We start from the raw sequence: 17,093 nt of genomic DNA, 5'->3' as shown, positions 1-17,093 counted from the left end.
CCCCCTATTGGAGGCGAGGTAACCTTTAACTCAGGGTTACATTGCTAGAGCCTCAGACATGTGTTTTGGTGAAACCCCCTTTTTGATAGTTCTCTTCTGATCCAGCTCTACTTGCACTTTGTTATGTGCACCTGTTATTCTGGATCAGAAATGTTACCTCCTCTAACTCAGATGCACCTATTAACTTGAGTTGGGCCAGATCAGCATTGTGAGGTGCAGCTGCATTAGCAGTGATGGCTTAGAATGTCAATACCTTAAAGAGGTCCATAAAGTGTAGTCCACCAACAACATACTATGGGGTGTTTAATAACTCTTTGAGTTTGCTGCCCCACATAAAACAGGCTTATTAAACCCCTAATGCAGGAGTTTGGAAGTCACTGAACTAAGTCTCCCATCAGTGGCAGCCAGTATGGCTAGTGGTCATGGAAGATGCAGTACAATAACACCGAAGGGCTACAAATTAGCCTCCCCTGGGTAAGCTGCTATGTTTGGTGGGCCTGTTGAGACACAAGCTGTGCAGTTTTGATCTAGAATTATATGGATTTAATTTTATATAAAAATTAATTGATATTTCACTATTCTTGTAAAAAAGAAAAAACTTCAAATGCTCCCCGCTTCCCTCTTTAAAAGCTTGTTTGTCTATCTTTTTAAGATTAAAACTCCAAGAGCAGTTCAGTATTTCTTTGGCTTCCAATTCAGATGAAGGCATACATCAGAAATAGTCTTTTGGGATACATTTTTGAACGTACATGTCTCCCTATTTGATCCACACATTAAGAATTCTGGTCTCATAGCCTGCTCCTGCTAAATGTTGAGATATTTGTGCTTTGGATTATGTATTTTTAGCGGCCTTCCATCAATCTTCAAGCTACAGGTGACCAGCTACTTTGAAAACTGAAGCCTTTAGGGTATGTTGGCATTCCAATTCCATGTATTCCCTTCAGCTTGTACCAAATGCATTTCACAGCAATTCAGAACTTTTGTAAAATACCTTTTTGTCTGATGTCACACACTGATCCTTTTTCTTGCTGAGCTGCTATATGAAAATACTTTATGTCCTCTCTACTGTGTAGAAAGGCTAATTCAAAATTAGGTTTTACAAAGGCAAAGAGGACACAGACTGTTAACATAAATTTATTTCAAGTCAGGCTGCAATACTAAAAAGTAGCATACAGAAAGGAATTGCATCACACTTTCACATGTTAGCTATGTTATTTGTGCTTGTAAACATTTATTCTACCACCGCAAAACGTCTGTGTAACACACAACTAACTGGAATTGGTCTAAAAATAAATAACCTTTCCAACAGTATAATTTCAATCTATAATGCTCCATAACTTTACTACTGTTTTCTGAGAGGTACTGAGTGCACACTGGTCTTGAGAAGCTTTTTGGATTGTGGCACATCTCCAGAGTGGACCCAGGTGCTGTTCAGCCAAAGCTAGTGCTTGCAGTATAAATTGGCCTTTCTATTATTAACCACGACCTTTACTCCTCTACATGTATTGTGGAGTAACTATATAGTCAGCAAAGTCGCTTGAACACTTAGATTAATATGCTGGCAAATGTCACCTTTGCGAAAGAACAGGCATGGGTGGAAGTGGATTTAACAGAAGCAGTGGTGACAATTATGGCTCTTAATAATTTTATTTAGAAGTACTGCAAAAATAGTGTAAAAAGACAATTTACTTTTGGACACATTACAGAATCATATACTATCTTAATGAAAATAAGAGATGTCTTTCATAGTCTTCAGGAACATACAGGCAGAATCTGTTTATGGCCAAACGACTGAAATTCTGTTTTTCAAAAAAGCAAATGACAGAATTGCTGCTTTGCAAAGATGCTAGTAAAGGATATTAACAATTTGGAATAGAGATATTTAGTGGGTAATGAGCTGAAGATTTTTATTGCAACACAGTTCCCTTTCCTGACTTTAAATTAAAAGCAGTCTTTTTGGCCAAAGCCAAAGAACGTTTTAAGTATGGGTGCAAAAACTACTAGTTATTTGAAAATCAGGGTATTGGGGATGTACACTGACAATCAGGCAAGTTTTTATGCAATAAAAAGATCACAGGCACCCCAAACATTTAACCTCATTAAAATTTTGGTTTTAAAGTGTTGATAATCACATGATTCCATCAGTATAAAAAGAATAATGAAAAAGGAGAAACTTGTTCTCAGAAGTGCCATCTAATACAATTCATCACAGCTCAGTATATTTTGGAGCCCAGGTTCTGTCAGAAGCGATCTTAAAACTTTCACATTCTGTAGAATAGTTGAGGCAGTTTGCACAAATATTCCTGCCTAATAGGCACCCCTTTTTCCTTGCTTTGGTGTTTCTCTCTTTAGGATAAAAAGCTTTCACAGTCACACCCTTTCTATGAGGGTACAGTCTATGAGGCTGGCCTAAGCTAAACCAATTTGAGTGCAGCAGTTAAGACCAAATGATTGTAAATCATGAGCACTTACTTGGAGTAAGGCTTGTTGAACTCAGTGGGACTTAGCATCTGAATAAATCTGCATAGCATCAATTTGTATAATTTGAGTAGTAAAGATGAATTCCTTTAAAAGCAACTGTTCTTTCGCAGATTGCAACGAACTTTACAAAGGACGTGAATCACCATTCCAGGTAAAAGTAAGGGGAGGCTTAGAAATGCCAATACCTGCCCACAGTCTCACAGCGAGTTGCTAGTAAAGCTGTGTGTGGGACTCAAATCTGTTAATGAGCAGTCCAATATTAGCATTCACTGGAGCACAGAGCCTCTGAAAACTGCAGGGAAAGAACACAACACGATAAGGAGTTTTAAAGACCTGCATGAAAACCTGCCAACCTGAATTTTGTTCCTTTCAGCAGAACATATACGCCTGCCGAATGGCGAACGGCTTTTAAAAAGGAATTTCAACAGCTTGCGAATGTCGCTTCTTTGTGACACAGTTCAAGAGCTCAGGCTCCTCTTTCTATTCTTCTGGAGTAATTTGAAAACATAATTACACAGAATTCATTGAGAGGCATATCCTCCTACGTATTCATTTGCCTCGCAATTCTGCAAACTGCTAGTGTAGTCAAATGACAAATACTAACCTCTCTTTCTCTCTCTCTTAAAAATGCCTTTGTTACTGTGTGATTTCACTGTCAGTCAATACACATAGCCGACAGAAATGTATGTATGTTTGATTACAGGAAACAGATATTGTTTTTTCCTCCGGTTTTCACAAATGTCAATTCAAAATGCGCACGCCCCTGTCCTCCAACGCAAGGTTCCCCATGTGATACAACTGTATACTCCGGGTCTTTCCTTTCCACCCACCAGTTTCTTTCCTGTTCACAGCTCTAAAACAGACCCATGGCAGAGTTTGTGCATTTCTGCTCAGTTCTATGTGCTGATGTTTTGAAAAAGAGGGCCACTCACAAATCACTGCCACTTAAAATGGATTAAAAATGAAAACAAGTGTAACAAGGTTTCTTATCCCAACTCGAGTAGCCAGTCAAACAGGCTCGGAGTCCGCTCTCTGCTTTCTTCATGGAGTTTGCAGAATTGTACCACGGCATGAAAGATATCGCCCACTTTCCAGGACTTCTCGTTGACAAGCTGCACAACATCTAAAAACTGGAAGGGGGGGGGAAATGTTTACTCATAAGAGTTGGTTTCATCCAATTAGGTTCTCTCCTTTTCACTGTACCTATATGAATCCAGGAGGGCTGGCTCCCACACTGCTCTAATTGTTCATCACTCATTGACTACAGAATCAAGTGAGGACTTTTGTGTGTGAGAATGAGTCAGCTTAGTTGGTTAGAGCTGGTTGCTGATAATGCCAACGTTTCAGGTTTGCTCCCCATATGGACAGCTGCATATTCCTGCATTGTTGGGGATTGGGCTAGATGGCAGGGTCCCTTCCAACTCTATGATCCTGTGACCACAGGCCAATCATGTTTGATCTTTCCTGCCACCTCCACAGCAAAACCTCTGACTGGAATCAGTGACACACTCAGCTGTCGATCAAGTGACAAGTAAATAAGTAATGAGAAATCAATTGATACTTAAATGGTTGTATGAAGCAGTCCTGAGGGAAAAGCTTTGGTTTAAGAATAGGAGGCAAGCTATGTTTAGGAATTTACAATGCAAATAGTAAATACGGTGGTTTCTGCACAAAATGTTGCAGGGTGGAAGATCCCGTTCAGGTTACAAACTAGCATTGCTCTCCCGCTGGAAACTCCATTCCTCCTCCAATTCTGCCCACCCCCTTGCCCTGGCAAACAGTCAGAATTCCATGGTAACTGAGTACACGTAATTCTCATTAGCTGTCTTGGACTCCCCCCAGGAGTTTTTCCCTATTTTTTAAAAAACATTTCTTCCTTTTTAAGAGTAGTGCTTTTTGACTACTTGAGCAATAGCGCATGCACACCTGAACATGGGGAACAGAGGGAATGAGGAGTCTCAAATAAGAGTTCTTTTGTGCTCAGGCTGCCCCAGTGTTGGCAGCATACTTAGAATCTAATCCTCAAATTGTCACGCTTCCCGAGGAAGGTGAAGGGGGAGAGAGACAGCCGATGTTATAGACATTTACTCCTCAGGCTCATTGTGTTGCATCGTTACATGAAAGAACACCCAATGGCAAACCTAGAGCACCAACTTGAAAATTTCCACTCAGGTAGTGGAGTGAGGTGGTTCAACAAGGGGCAGACCAGAGGAATCTGTATTGCACCAGATCATCTGGTCGTATTCCCTACAGAAATGCCTCAAATTAGGCCTGAAGGAGAATGCCCCCACCCCTGTCCTCTCTCCAAGCACGTTGCATTTTCTTTGTAGAAGGGGTCTGTACATGTGGTAGCTGACCCACCAGCATCATCACTGAAGTCCCTTTCTGCCTGCCTGCGGCTACAAGAACTAGCGTTGTGTGTAGTAGTGCACCCGCCCTGTGGAACGCCTTCCCAGCAAATGTCAAAGAGAAAAACAACTACCAGACTTTTAGAAGACATCTGAAGGCAGCCCTGTTTAGGGAAGCTTTTAATGTTTGACCGACTATTATATTTTAATATTTTGTTGGAAGCCGCCCAGAGTGGCTGGGGAAACCCAGCCAGATGGGCGGGGTATAAATAATAAATTATTATTATTATTATTATTATTATTATTATTATTATTGAGTACAGAGTATCCCATAAATCTTCAAGGGTCCCTCCAAACATTATTTTTTGTTGTGCATTCATGAGGATTTGTTCTCATGATGTTGCCAGGGTAGTTATGCACGATTCTGTTTTAAATATGCTTTGTGCCTACAGACATACTGCTCCATTTCCAATCAGGGCGGGTCCTGTAACTTCTTGCTGAACTCCTGGAAGTTTTTATACCACAAACGTTCCCGCTTATTTCCTCTCCCACTTTTGTTGTGCTGTAATGCAAGAGTGTCCTTCCAGATAACAATGATGCATTGTGGAAGCATCACAGAACAGCAAGTAAAGTGGAATGTTATCCCGTATAAATCTGCCACTAATGCAACTCTTACTGTGTTAATGATGTGTTGCAGAATATATGTGCAAAAACATCCTAGTCTGAAGGGGTTCTAAAATGCCCAAAGCTCCTTGTCATTGGAAGTCAAATCTAGAAGGAACAATAATGCATTGATTTTACTGCATACCAATTGTGTGGTGGTGTGTATGTGTGTGTTTAAAAATCTTCCTTTAGATTTCCAAGCAGCTGGGGAAAAATATTATACTGTCTACTTTTGTGCTTTGCTATTATTTGAAACGAAGAGCATCATCACACCACACACCCAGGCCCTTGGTTTGCAAATGGAAATTAGCGCTTTCTCCTTTTTATTTTTTATTTTACTTTTCACAATCAATATCTGATTAGGCTTCATCACTCTACTTTCAAAACAAGGGAGGAAATATATTGTGCCTCCGTAGCTAGCAGGACAATTTGCCATTTACATGTGGTCTTTTAAACTTAAGCACATATTTTAAAGATGTTCAACCAGGCTTGCTGTTTCCAAGGGCAGGCATTCAGGCAGGATGTGTTTCATCACTTTCTGGGGTGTTTTAGGAATTGGTTAAAGTATTTGCAGAGGCATATGGCAAAGCTGACAGCTGTTTCTATAATGGGACACAATTTCGGCAGTTGTTACTGAATGCAGCTTAAATTATTGCTGAAGATTCCCAAATATTTTGCCTTAGAAAATACTAAACAATGCCTCAGCTGTACCTAATACCAACTCTCTCTCACACACTTTTTTTTTTAAGATCCAGGGCTTGATTCTATGAGCTCTTGTCCTGACACAGCAGCTCATAGGATCCAAGACAAGACCTTGTGCAGTACCTGCTCCATCCCTGTTGAAGGCAAGAGAGAACTCGTATCTATTTAGACAAAACATTTGCATCCCATCTAATTTCACAAGCCAAGATGGCTTAAACTGAAGGTACCCAACATGGTACCCAGATGTCCTTAGATTACATATTCCATCACCCCTGACCATTGGTCATGCTGGCCAGGGCTTCTGGAGGGCACCACATTGATTGCCCTGCTAAACTCCTGCTATGCATCTCAGTGCTTGGGATACTAGAGCAAGCCTAGTTTACAGGGGCCTCTGTGCCCCACAACTGTGACTGCACAGGTTTTTGCGATACCTTAATGTAGCACAGAGTGGCATCCAAATTATAAGGTCATTCCTGAATGGCTTTTCTGTCACAGGTTTGTATTTCATTCTTCCCACCCAATAGTGAAGCTTAGTGGACGACCTTGGGCCAGTCACTGTCCCTATGCATACCCCATCTCATAGGGTTGTTGGGAGGATAAATAGGGAGGGGGAGAATAATATATATCACCTTGACCTTTGTGCAGGCAAAGTGGGATATAAATGCAATAATAATAGATAAAAATACTAGAGGCGGGGCAGTATATTTAAAACATTACTCTAATACCTATGACAAGAAAACATGATGGTCTTAGTTCTTCAAATACTGCCTGTCAGTGGGTGCTACCCCACATTTGCCATCATTTTTCTCCTGCAACAGAGATCCGTACCTTTTCAATTCTATTTTCCTGAGATTTCTTAAAATAGATCATGGGGATCCCAAGCTCTGATGCAGCGATCCACTGAAGGGTGGTACGCAATTCTGCGTCAGGGCACTCTGGTTCCAGGTCAAAGTTGATCACCAAGAGATCCTTTTGCCCATTGGCTGTTCCGGTGGATAAGCCAGAAGCGCATTCTGAGGAAAGAAGGCCACCATCATTTTCCCAGTGCTTGCAGGCAAAACAAAACGAGTTCCTACACCCTGTTTTACGACATACAACTTACCTTCTACCTTTTCTGGCATTTTGTTGTGGAATGTGTTTTCATCTACTAATTCGCTTAAGAAACAAAAAGAACAAGAAAAGATTATTGTATATAACTTTGCAACATGCCCTGACGTCCATTCATGAAAGCTGAAATGATTTCAGAGAGGGACCTGAGATGCTCCAGTTTGATTTCTACACTTAAAATGAACTTGCTTTTGGGGTACGTGTATCAGCATTCACACTAAGGGGTCTTTTATGTTTTTATCATTTGCTACCAAGGTATCAAACTCAAAGCCCTTTGAAACTCTGAAGTATCTTGTGAAATCTCATTAGTCACAGAGCCTTATAGACAGGAGGTTTAAGCATCAGTACTCAGTTTTAAGGCTATCAAGTTGATATTATTTCAGAAATTGTGTATCTACCCTCCCACTGTAAGCACTGAACTCAGGGTGACTTAAAATAAATTTTAGAAACACTGAGGATAAAAAATTCTATGGGGATCTTTCCCCCCAAAAGGAATTCTGGTTCCTTCCCTTTCAAAAATATCTACGCAGCTGCCAATCAAACCTGGAGCAAAACCAATGGGAACCTAAGAGGCAGGGCTGCGCACCCAATTTGGTCAACTCCTGAACCGAATTGGGTCCACTCCAGATTGGCACAAGGCAGCTCCAGATTCTGTCTGAAACTCTGGAAGGCCATTGCCATTGTACCATGAAGCCATAATGGTGCTCTCCAAATGTTAGAGTACAATTTCTATCAGCCCCAGCTTGGGAGTAAACTTGGGATATTCTGCATGCAAATCATGTGCTGTGCCCCTGAACTACAGCTCATCTTATTCTGGGTTCACAGACCTTAGGGCAAGCTCACTAAAGTCTCTGCCACTGCCCAGAGCCCATAAGGAGGTCTGTCAGACCAGCCTTGCCCAATCCATTGGTCAGAGAAGCAACCTTGCGACCCACTCCCTGCTGGAAGGAATTTTCTGATTCAATGCCTAGTTCCCTGGGGCTGGGTGCCCAAAGGAAAGCACGTTCTGGCCCTGTCCATTAGCTAGAAAACTAAAGGTTGCTGGGCTGTGCATGTGCGTGAGATTTATAGTCATTCATATATATATATATATATATATATATGTGTGTGTGTGTGTGTGTGTGTGTGTGTGTGTGTATATATGTATATTACAACCTGTTGTAAATCATTTGAATGAAAGATGGGGTACAAACCTTCGAAATAAACACAAAAATGTGCTGCTCAACCAGGGCCTGTGTTTGCTGTAGGCAGTTGTTTATATCAGAAAGAGATGGCTGCTTGCCAGAGATAGCAATTACTGAAACTGTAACTGAAACTGCTGGCTTCTAACATTTCAGGGGGGAAATTCACACCTTGCGTTTGCAACAGTATATTTAGAGAATGAGGGCAAAGTGCAGCTAATCTGCACTTTGGAGCACACTATGAAATTAAGTGTGAATGTGGTGGGCAACTGGAAAATGTGGACACCACTTTATGGAAATAATTGATCACCACTTAATGGAAATAACTAACTTTGTATTGTAACCATCGCTGATGGGAGTTAAAGCGGCAGCAAGAAAGGAGAGCAGCTGGATGAATAATGGAGGCACGGGAGCCGCTTGGCACATTCTGGATGATGTGAATGGTTTTCAGCTGAAATGGAGCAGTGCTTCCCAAGATCAGAGGTCACCTTAGCAGCTACTTACTTAATTGTATGAGAAGATGGCATGTTTTCCTGATAAATGTCCAGGTCCATAATGCCAAGACTGCTAGTGGTACTGCTGTTGCCATTGCTGACGATGCAAAAATTTAAGTATTAATGCCAGTCTGCACCAGCATGCACTTGAAGACATTGTTAAGCAAAGCGGCAGACAGAGCGGCTGCTTTTCTGCTTCTCAGAACAAGGGCACACAGTTCTTGCCTGACTCAGCAATTTGTTACCAGCAACACAAAAGATGGGGACGTATTTAGTCAAACAGTACACAACAGTTACACATCTACTGGTGCTATGAACTGACAGAGAAAGAATCAAGTGTTAAGCTGAGGGTTTGGTAAGGCAAAAATGAAGATTTCATTTCAGCTCAGAGCAAAACATGCTATGTAAAGTCTGGTTACATCACTTGATGTCTCATCACTTGATGAGTGGCAGAAGGCTGTCCTGAGAGTGATGTCAGGGGATGTGAACATTTGGTGGTATTTGAGTCATGATGGCTGCTTCATATATGTGCTAATTATCACTTGATACTGTGTCATCAAGTGGTTGCCATATTATATAAAACCCTAAGACTCATCACAGTGTAGCCAGAGATAATGTCGAGGCCTTTAGGCCTTTAAAGTGCTAAATGGCCTCGACCCTGCATACCTGAAGGGGTGCCTTCACCCCCATCGTTTAGCCTGGACACTGAGGTCCAGCTCCAAGGGCCTTCTAGTGGATCCATCACTGCAGGAAGTGAAGTTACAGGGAACCAGGCAAAGGGCTTTCTTGGTAGTAGTGCCCGCCCTGTGGAACACCTTCCCATCAGATGTCAAGGAGATAAACAACTATATGACTTTTGGAAGACATCTGAAGGGAAATTTTTAAATGTTTGATGTCTTGCTGTGTCTTTTATAATTTGTCGCCTCTTATTGTCTCCAGCCTCAAACACAAGATTTTTTAAAAAATCAATTAATTGCATTTATATCTCATCTTTTTCTCCAAGGAGCTCGAGGTAACATACGTGGTTCTCTGCCTCCTTATTTAATCCCCACAACAACCTAAGAGGTAGGTTAGGCTGAGAGGCAGTGACTGGCCCAAGGACACATTCATGGCCAAGTGGAGATTTGAACCCTGGTCCCATAAGCCCTACACTGGCACTATAAACAGTACACCACACTGGCTGTGAGTCATATCATGCAAAGACTGAAAACAACAGTGGGATCTCAATAGTGATTTTCAACTCATTTTTTTACTTCTTGGAACAGATGACCTATAGTGAGATCTCAACCAACTAATGGCTTTTAGTGGTGGTAAATTTGGCAATTATGTTTAGGCTGCAGTGACAGCAGAGATTTAGATTTGAGTAGTCAGAAACACCTGGAGCAATGAGGCAAATTGCCCAAAGAGAACTGGATTCTCTCCTTACAGACTGAGTAGTTCTACTGAATCCAGTTTCAAGATCGTAACAAATCTATATGGACCTACAGTTCCCATCTTGGAACTGTACTGTTGACTCTAAGAGCTTGCAATGATATGATAATACTTAGATGCTAGGAAAGAAAGAAAGAAGTCCTGCTTCAGTAATTTGTCCAGTCCTTAGTTTTCTATTGTGTCCACGCCAATAGAGAATGAGAACTCAGTACAACAGTGTTAGATGTAAATGACCCAGATGGAACTGACAAATGAGCCATGATTGACTCAAATTAGCTTCTCAGATGGTGTTATCCTTGCAGGAACAGGAAGTGATTGCTTAGGGTTGGGTGGCAATTTCTTTCCATGGTTTCCAAATACTTAATGAGGCCTCCTGCAGCACCGTATGAAAGCTAGTCCTCTTTTTGGACACACTCAAGCTACATTCATTCTGAGCCAATGACAATCAAAACGTTTATGCTGGTGATTATACCCCTTGCGGCTCAAAAGGGGCATGTGGTTACCTCATAGATCTCTCGCTGAGTTGCAAATAGCTGCTTGTATCCTCAGGATTGTCCTCGTCATTTGCCAGCTGGCACCAGCTGCTACCTGTGCTTTCGTCACTGCTGCTGGGAGGGACTGGAAACTCTTCCACCGCTTTGGCCTCCTTGGGAGCTTGAGGTTCAGGATCGCTGTGTATAGTTAAGCTGATTGGGGAAAGGAAAGGAAAGGAAAGATTCTGATAAAGCAAGGAGAAATCTCTTGGGAAATTCTTCCTGCTCCTAAGCACTGTTGTATCGGTCAGCCAAATCACTTGGACCATTCTTTATTTTATTTTATTTTTTGCAAGTCATGGAACACCACCAGCTAATAGATTTTTATTGCCTTTTTGGATATTAAAGGGGGCACATATATAGAATTTGCCGCCAACAGGGCTGGTAAATTGCAACATGGGGATTGCACTGCTGCATCTTCTGATCCGTTCCCTTCTGGTCCCTGTCACCCATCCCCCTTCTACATCTGTTGTCTGGCAAAATCAAAGTCCAATGTGCTTCAGTGCGCAGAGAAAAGGAGAAGACTAGGGAAGGAACATAGCATAAAGCAGGAAGATTATTTCTTGCTGCATGTAGCTGAGCTCATCTTTAGAAGTTCTTCTCTCGGTAACAATGCTTGCCCCCCAATATCTAATGTGCGGTGGGTGGTGACTGGAGTATTTCCATAGTCTTAAATCTGCACACAATATGAAAGCGAGAGCTCTTTAGCCGTCACAAGTCTGTGTATTTTTGGAGTTCAAAGAAGAAATGGGCAGGGCAGGGCAGCACACCTCAGAATCCACAGCCACCAGCAGTTTATTGGAAAAGGGATATTTTGATAATTAAACTTAATATGAACTACTTAGTAGGGATCTAGTCATAATGGAGGTCCAGGTCTAGATCATTTACAATAATAACAGAGTGTCTGCCCAGCCAGATCTTCACCACGGGGGAATGTAACAGATTATTTTGGCAAGATTGAGGAGTAGAGATTATGCTCCAGATTACAAGCAAAATTGAAGAGCAAAAAAGTATGTTTTGCAACCTTTGGTCATGCACTGGCTAGCTATATGGCCCATCATGGATTTCCTTAAAGTATAATTTTATAATGTTTTATCAGAAATAAGCCCCATTGAGTTCAGTGCTTCCAAATAAGTGCAGGATTCTTGTATTCATGCCTTATAAACATGTGTCATATGTAGCTACAGATTCTGTTATGACATTTAACTTTTTTTGAGTGGGGAGGGAGCATAGGACATAAGATATGCAAATTTGCAAATTAGGGTCCTTAGATTTGAAAAGCGTAATTCAGCTTTAAGGGGTACAGCAGAATAGAGATGGAGGGAGCTGTTACGTGTGTGTGTGTGTGCGCGCGTGCCTACATTTCTGCGTAAGGGAGATGTGTGGTGCTCCACAGGTTTATCAGGCACAGGGCCCCATGCTTTCAATCTGGTTATAAAACTTACCTGCTGTTTGCTGAGGAATCCAGGTGCCTTCCTGAATCTGCTTCCGCACGTTTTTGTTTGCTGAGATACCCCCTTGGTTTCCCAGAGGCCACGTTAACTTCCGCCAATGGTTCTGAGACTTCGTCAAGGTCTTCTCTTTGTTCTGTTTCTATCTGAATTAAAGGCACTTCCCTTAGGCATACAGAACAGCTTGTATGGTTGGTAGGAAAAAATCCAGGGGATGAAGAATGTGGTTTTTTCACATCTAAATCTATTCTGTCTCCTATTGGTTTACAGTTTTTTTGCATCCCTATTGGGACATGGCTGCTGTCTGCTGCGTGATCTCTGTTTGCAGAATCTTGGTGATGGACAATTAAAGTCTTCCCGCTTTCAACAATATTAGCAGCCAGCCTGTTTGCATACTGTTGAACATGCGGTGGGGAGCCGTGAGGATGCTGGTCAAGCTCAGAAACTTCTGCGTCATTTGCTATTATTTTGTTCTTGCACATTAGAGCTTTGATGGAATTCGCCCATGTCTCATGAATCAGCATGTCGGTTGCCTGATCAGTCCTACATCTTTGGTACAGGTAAGAGTCTGATTTGCAAAGCCCTGAAGAGGAAGCTGTGCTGATTGGCTCTACACTTAAAGAATCCCTGTGGCCATTGCGAGAGAAGCCGTCTAATGAATTTGCTTTTATGGGCACATTCACTGTTAGCCTTGAAGCCGAGCTTCTGCTATCGGGCATCGAGGACTGTCTGAAACAAAAAGGTGAGCGTTGGGAAGGAGGTAATAAATTGCTACTCCAGTCCTTGGCACTCCTAGCAGAAGACACATTCTCTCTATTTTCCTTTTCAATTTCCCTCAGCATATATCTATAAAATTCTTCTGTTATACTTTCTGTGCTGGACTGTTTGGATGGGCAACTTGGCCTCACGTTGAGGTGGCCATTTTTCTTGGCAACTTGTTGCATTGCAGAAGTCAAGATGCTATTTGCATTCTTCCCAGCATAGTAGTCAAGTAGTAAATCAAACTCTCGACCTTCATTTTCCATCTGGTTGACCATAAACCTTGAAAACTCGTCCGTAATGCTCTCGCAGCTGGACTGTTTGGAGACAGAGCTGGTCCTGCTTATTGGCTGCCCTAAAGTGTTTGTGAGACCCAAAGTATTTGCAGACCCTTTGGAATCGGAGTCCTCCTCGGGAATGCTTTCACAGCTGGATGCGTTGACTCTGCTCCATCTGTCACAGTGCAGTCTATTTCGAGGGTGGTTTGGGCTTTGCCACGCATTATCAGCCACAGAAAACTCAGCCAAATTCACAATTTTAGCAGCTACTTCATTGGCAAAGCTATTGCATGGATCCAGTGTGTCATCAAGGTTAATGGATTCGTCCACCACCCTGTTCATAAGCCTTTCTTTTAGCTCAGGGTGCTCATCCGTTTTCCTCTTGATCTCACTAAGCCTGGGCGGCCGATGCTTTCTCACGACCGATCCACTGGACTGTGCCTCCTTCTTCCTTTTCATGGTTCGGCATGACAACGCTTGGGGCATCAAATACTCACCGCCTCTTTTCCACGCGCAGAACCAAGGTTGCTTGCCGTTTGAATTGTCAAGGCAAATGGCAGCAATTTCCGTTGCCATAGAGACCACCGTCTCTGCCAATTCCTCTGCAAAATCTGCTACACAGTATTTATCTGCTGGATGCTTCAACTGCAGCAGAGGTTGGGAAGGCAACAAACCCTGATTACCCAATAAGGAGAGGCTGAGTTGGGCTTCATTGTGCCATGTGTCACCACACACATGCTTTTCATGACTTTCTGTACTTGGTGCGGTGTTGGAAGATGGACGTTCCTGAATGCCATGTCTGCATTCATTGGCTAGCGTTGTGTCTTCTCTGCCGGTAAACGACCGGAGTTCTTTCTTTGTATGATTGCTGCTACTGGGATGTATGGATTTGTAGCACTCTCTTGCAGTTCTTTTCAAATACCTTTTTTTGGGAGACGTTTTCCCAGAAGGTGAACTATGGGCATTGACCCTAGGTGGTGAAGCTGCACGAGGTGCGGCCGATTCCCGGGTCTCCAGCACAACTTCCTCTTTGACGTCTTTTGTTGTGGGTACAACACCAATGTTAGGGCTAGTGCCACAAAAAGTACTAGGAGGCTTATTATCAGAGTCGTCTGGAGATGGTTGTAATAGATCATTTGTAGACTCCCTTGGTTGGCTCTCCATTACCTGCCAGCTAAGATTATCTTCAGCAAAAGTACTTAAAGACTCAGTGAGCTGTGTGATATCGCTCATTTTCTTACAAGTGAAGTACAGCACATCAAAAAGCAGCTTATTTGCAGTTGCAATAAAAACATCTTGGGTACTGAGGTCTACATTGCTTTCAGGTCGTGTGTTTAGCTGCTTCTTCCTGACCTCTTCCACTGAGTGTCTCAGAATAACGTTGGACAAGTTCTGGGCAAGTTCATCAACAATCACTTCCTCCAAATGGGGAACTGAGGGCTTTGTCACAGCCTGGACAATTTTCCCATTTACAGATTCCATAAAGTCGCCTAGATTTCTGTACATTTCAGGCTTGGCTAACACTAAGGATGCCTCTTTGAATAATGCTTGTGCAACGCTATTGTTCAGATTCTCCATGCTGCTCCCCACAGCTATGCTACAGTGAAGAGTGATGGCTGCTGATGTCTCTGCGGCAGACAAGAGTCCACCGGAGGCTGCAGGATACTTATCATCTTTCTTGTCACCAAGACCACAAACTGCAACAGCACTTGCTACTTGAGTCATGCCACACAGGGCAGATGGGAATGAGTAATCCACAGGCGGGCTGTTACTGATGCCTTGGGGAGAGTTTTCCTCCAACACTTCATTAGAAATTGTTTGAGAGTCCGCGGCTTCCTGTTCTCTTTTGAGCTTCTCTGCGGCATGTGGGCTCGATATGGTGCCAAGGACTGTAGCGGCACAGGCCAAAGCCACCTCCAAGGCACTTTGAGTGCCTCCACTGTTGTCTTGCAACCAGTCTGCAGCTTCACGGGGACGCTCAACGTCAGACCAAGGACACAAGTTTGGTAAGCTAGATCCAGGCCATTCAGATGTGTTTTCAGAGCCGTCTGGACTCTGAACTATGACAATTTTGGGGAGTTCGTTCCATGGCCGCGAAGCCATCGCATCCTGTGCGGCATATGCAGCTGGAGTTAAGGAGCTACCAGCAGAGATACAACTCCCCATCATCCCTAGCTAATAGGACCAGTGGTCAGGGATGATGGGAGTTGTAGTCCGAAAAACATCTGGAGGGCCAAGTTTGCCTATGCCTGTTGTACAGGTTGCCTACAGTAAGAAAAGACTTGCCTAGTGGTTAGAGGGAAGGTATTCAAAATGCTTCCATCTTTCTGTGTGTTCACACGTACACAGATCAGGAGCCAAAATATACTGTGGCTACATCATTCAGTGGTCACCAACATGGTACTTTCTGTGGCAGTCACAGAAGGTCTCCATAAATATCCCCTCGAAAATCCACAACACACAAGAGTCTATTTCCTCTTCCTGCTCAGTCCTTGTTTGCATTGGTTCAATCTCTTCAGCCGACACTTGAGCCAATCACCAGCCAATCACTGCATCCAGATTCAGATGTGGGCAGAAGCTGCAGAACCATTCCAGGCTTTCTTTCTTTTTTGCCTGCGTCTGTCTCTTGACACCTTCTCTTCCTGGGCGCCAATTGCCATGTTTTGTGGAGAGATATCTGTGGGGGTGAGGGGCTGCTTTTGTTGTGTGCTGACAAGGAGGAGGAGGAGGAGTCATTTCCCACCCCCTCAGCCTTCCAGAACTGCCCTGCCTCTGGTCAGCTTGGCCGCAAGTCTTTTTCATTGCAGGAAAAAACATCTTGGTGTGGCTTCTTGACCACTCTCATTGCGTTTGTTTTGTTAACTTTTTGCCTCTTTGCCTCTTTCTTGTCCTTATTTGTTTGTCATGTTGTTTTCCCATCCCTGCTTATAGAATTGTAGAACCACCCAAGGGTCATCAAGTCCAACCGCCTGCAGTGCAGGAATCCAGCCCACAGCTGTACCTGTGGGGGCTTGAACCACCAACCCTCTGGTGAACAGACGCATTAACCCATGGTGTGCTTAGTTTAAATAAATAAATAAATAAATAAATAATCATCCATTCATTCATTCATTCCCTGGGAGCACACCCTAATAAAATGTACTGCAGAGGCCTATGCCAACAACAGCCATTTTGTGACTGTTGCCCACTGTGCTTTCTCAAAATTACAAATATGCCCACTGGCCTCACAATTTTGGTGACTCTGGTGTAATTTCATATCTCCTCCTAAACAGCACTCCAGTTGGACTGGAGCCTATGTTTTTAAAAAATTAAATGCTTACAAGTTCTCTTAGAAAAGGTTGATGTAGAAATCAAATTATACTGCCATGCAGTGCTTCAAACTATGTTAATATGAAGAAAATATGTGCAAAGAAGCACAGTTCAGCATTTACTTACCCTTACTTCCAGGTATTACCAGATTACTGCCGTGATTAGTCTCCAAAAGGTAAATGGGAGGACATTACAAATGGCAATTGAATGTTTGTAGTATTGGGCTTCTTGGCAGAAATATTACTCAGTTTAACAGTACATCTGCTGTGGGGGGGGGGGTGAACTCCCCTTGGCCATGAATGCCTAGTTTTCCAAGAGAGCTTGAAATGGGCCTAAAATATTATTAGAGTAATGAT

General features: G+C 42.8%; 1 protein-coding gene across 1 annotated transcript in view; it reads right to left on the bottom strand.

Annotated features, from left to right (window-relative positions):
* Positions 1-1,118: 1,118 nt before the first annotated feature.
* SPHKAP (SPHK1 interactor, AKAP domain containing) overlaps positions 1,119-17,093 on the bottom strand; it is a 79,588-nt gene continuing 63,613 nt past the window's right edge. Inside the window, exons 9-12 of the mRNA XM_081006854.1 lie at positions 8,987-9,073; positions 7,297-7,349; positions 7,023-7,207; positions 1,119-3,611 (exon numbers count right to left, since the gene is read on the bottom strand). Of these exons, the coding sequence (XP_080862980.1) occupies positions 3,468-3,611; positions 7,023-7,207; positions 7,297-7,349; positions 8,987-9,073 (469 nt within the window). The 3' untranslated portion in view covers positions 1,119-3,467. The remainder of the gene's footprint in view (positions 3,612-7,022; positions 7,208-7,296; positions 7,350-8,986; positions 9,074-17,093) is intronic.

This window comes from Podarcis pityusensis (genome assembly GCF_964106645.2).
Source record: "Podarcis pityusensis genome assembly, chromosome: 5".
In the NCBI taxonomy this organism is placed as follows: Eukaryota; Metazoa; Chordata; class Lepidosauria; order Squamata; family Lacertidae; genus Podarcis; species Podarcis pityusensis.
The sequence above is the reverse complement of the archived record's forward strand: the minus strand, read 5'-3'. Positions and strand labels throughout refer to the sequence as shown.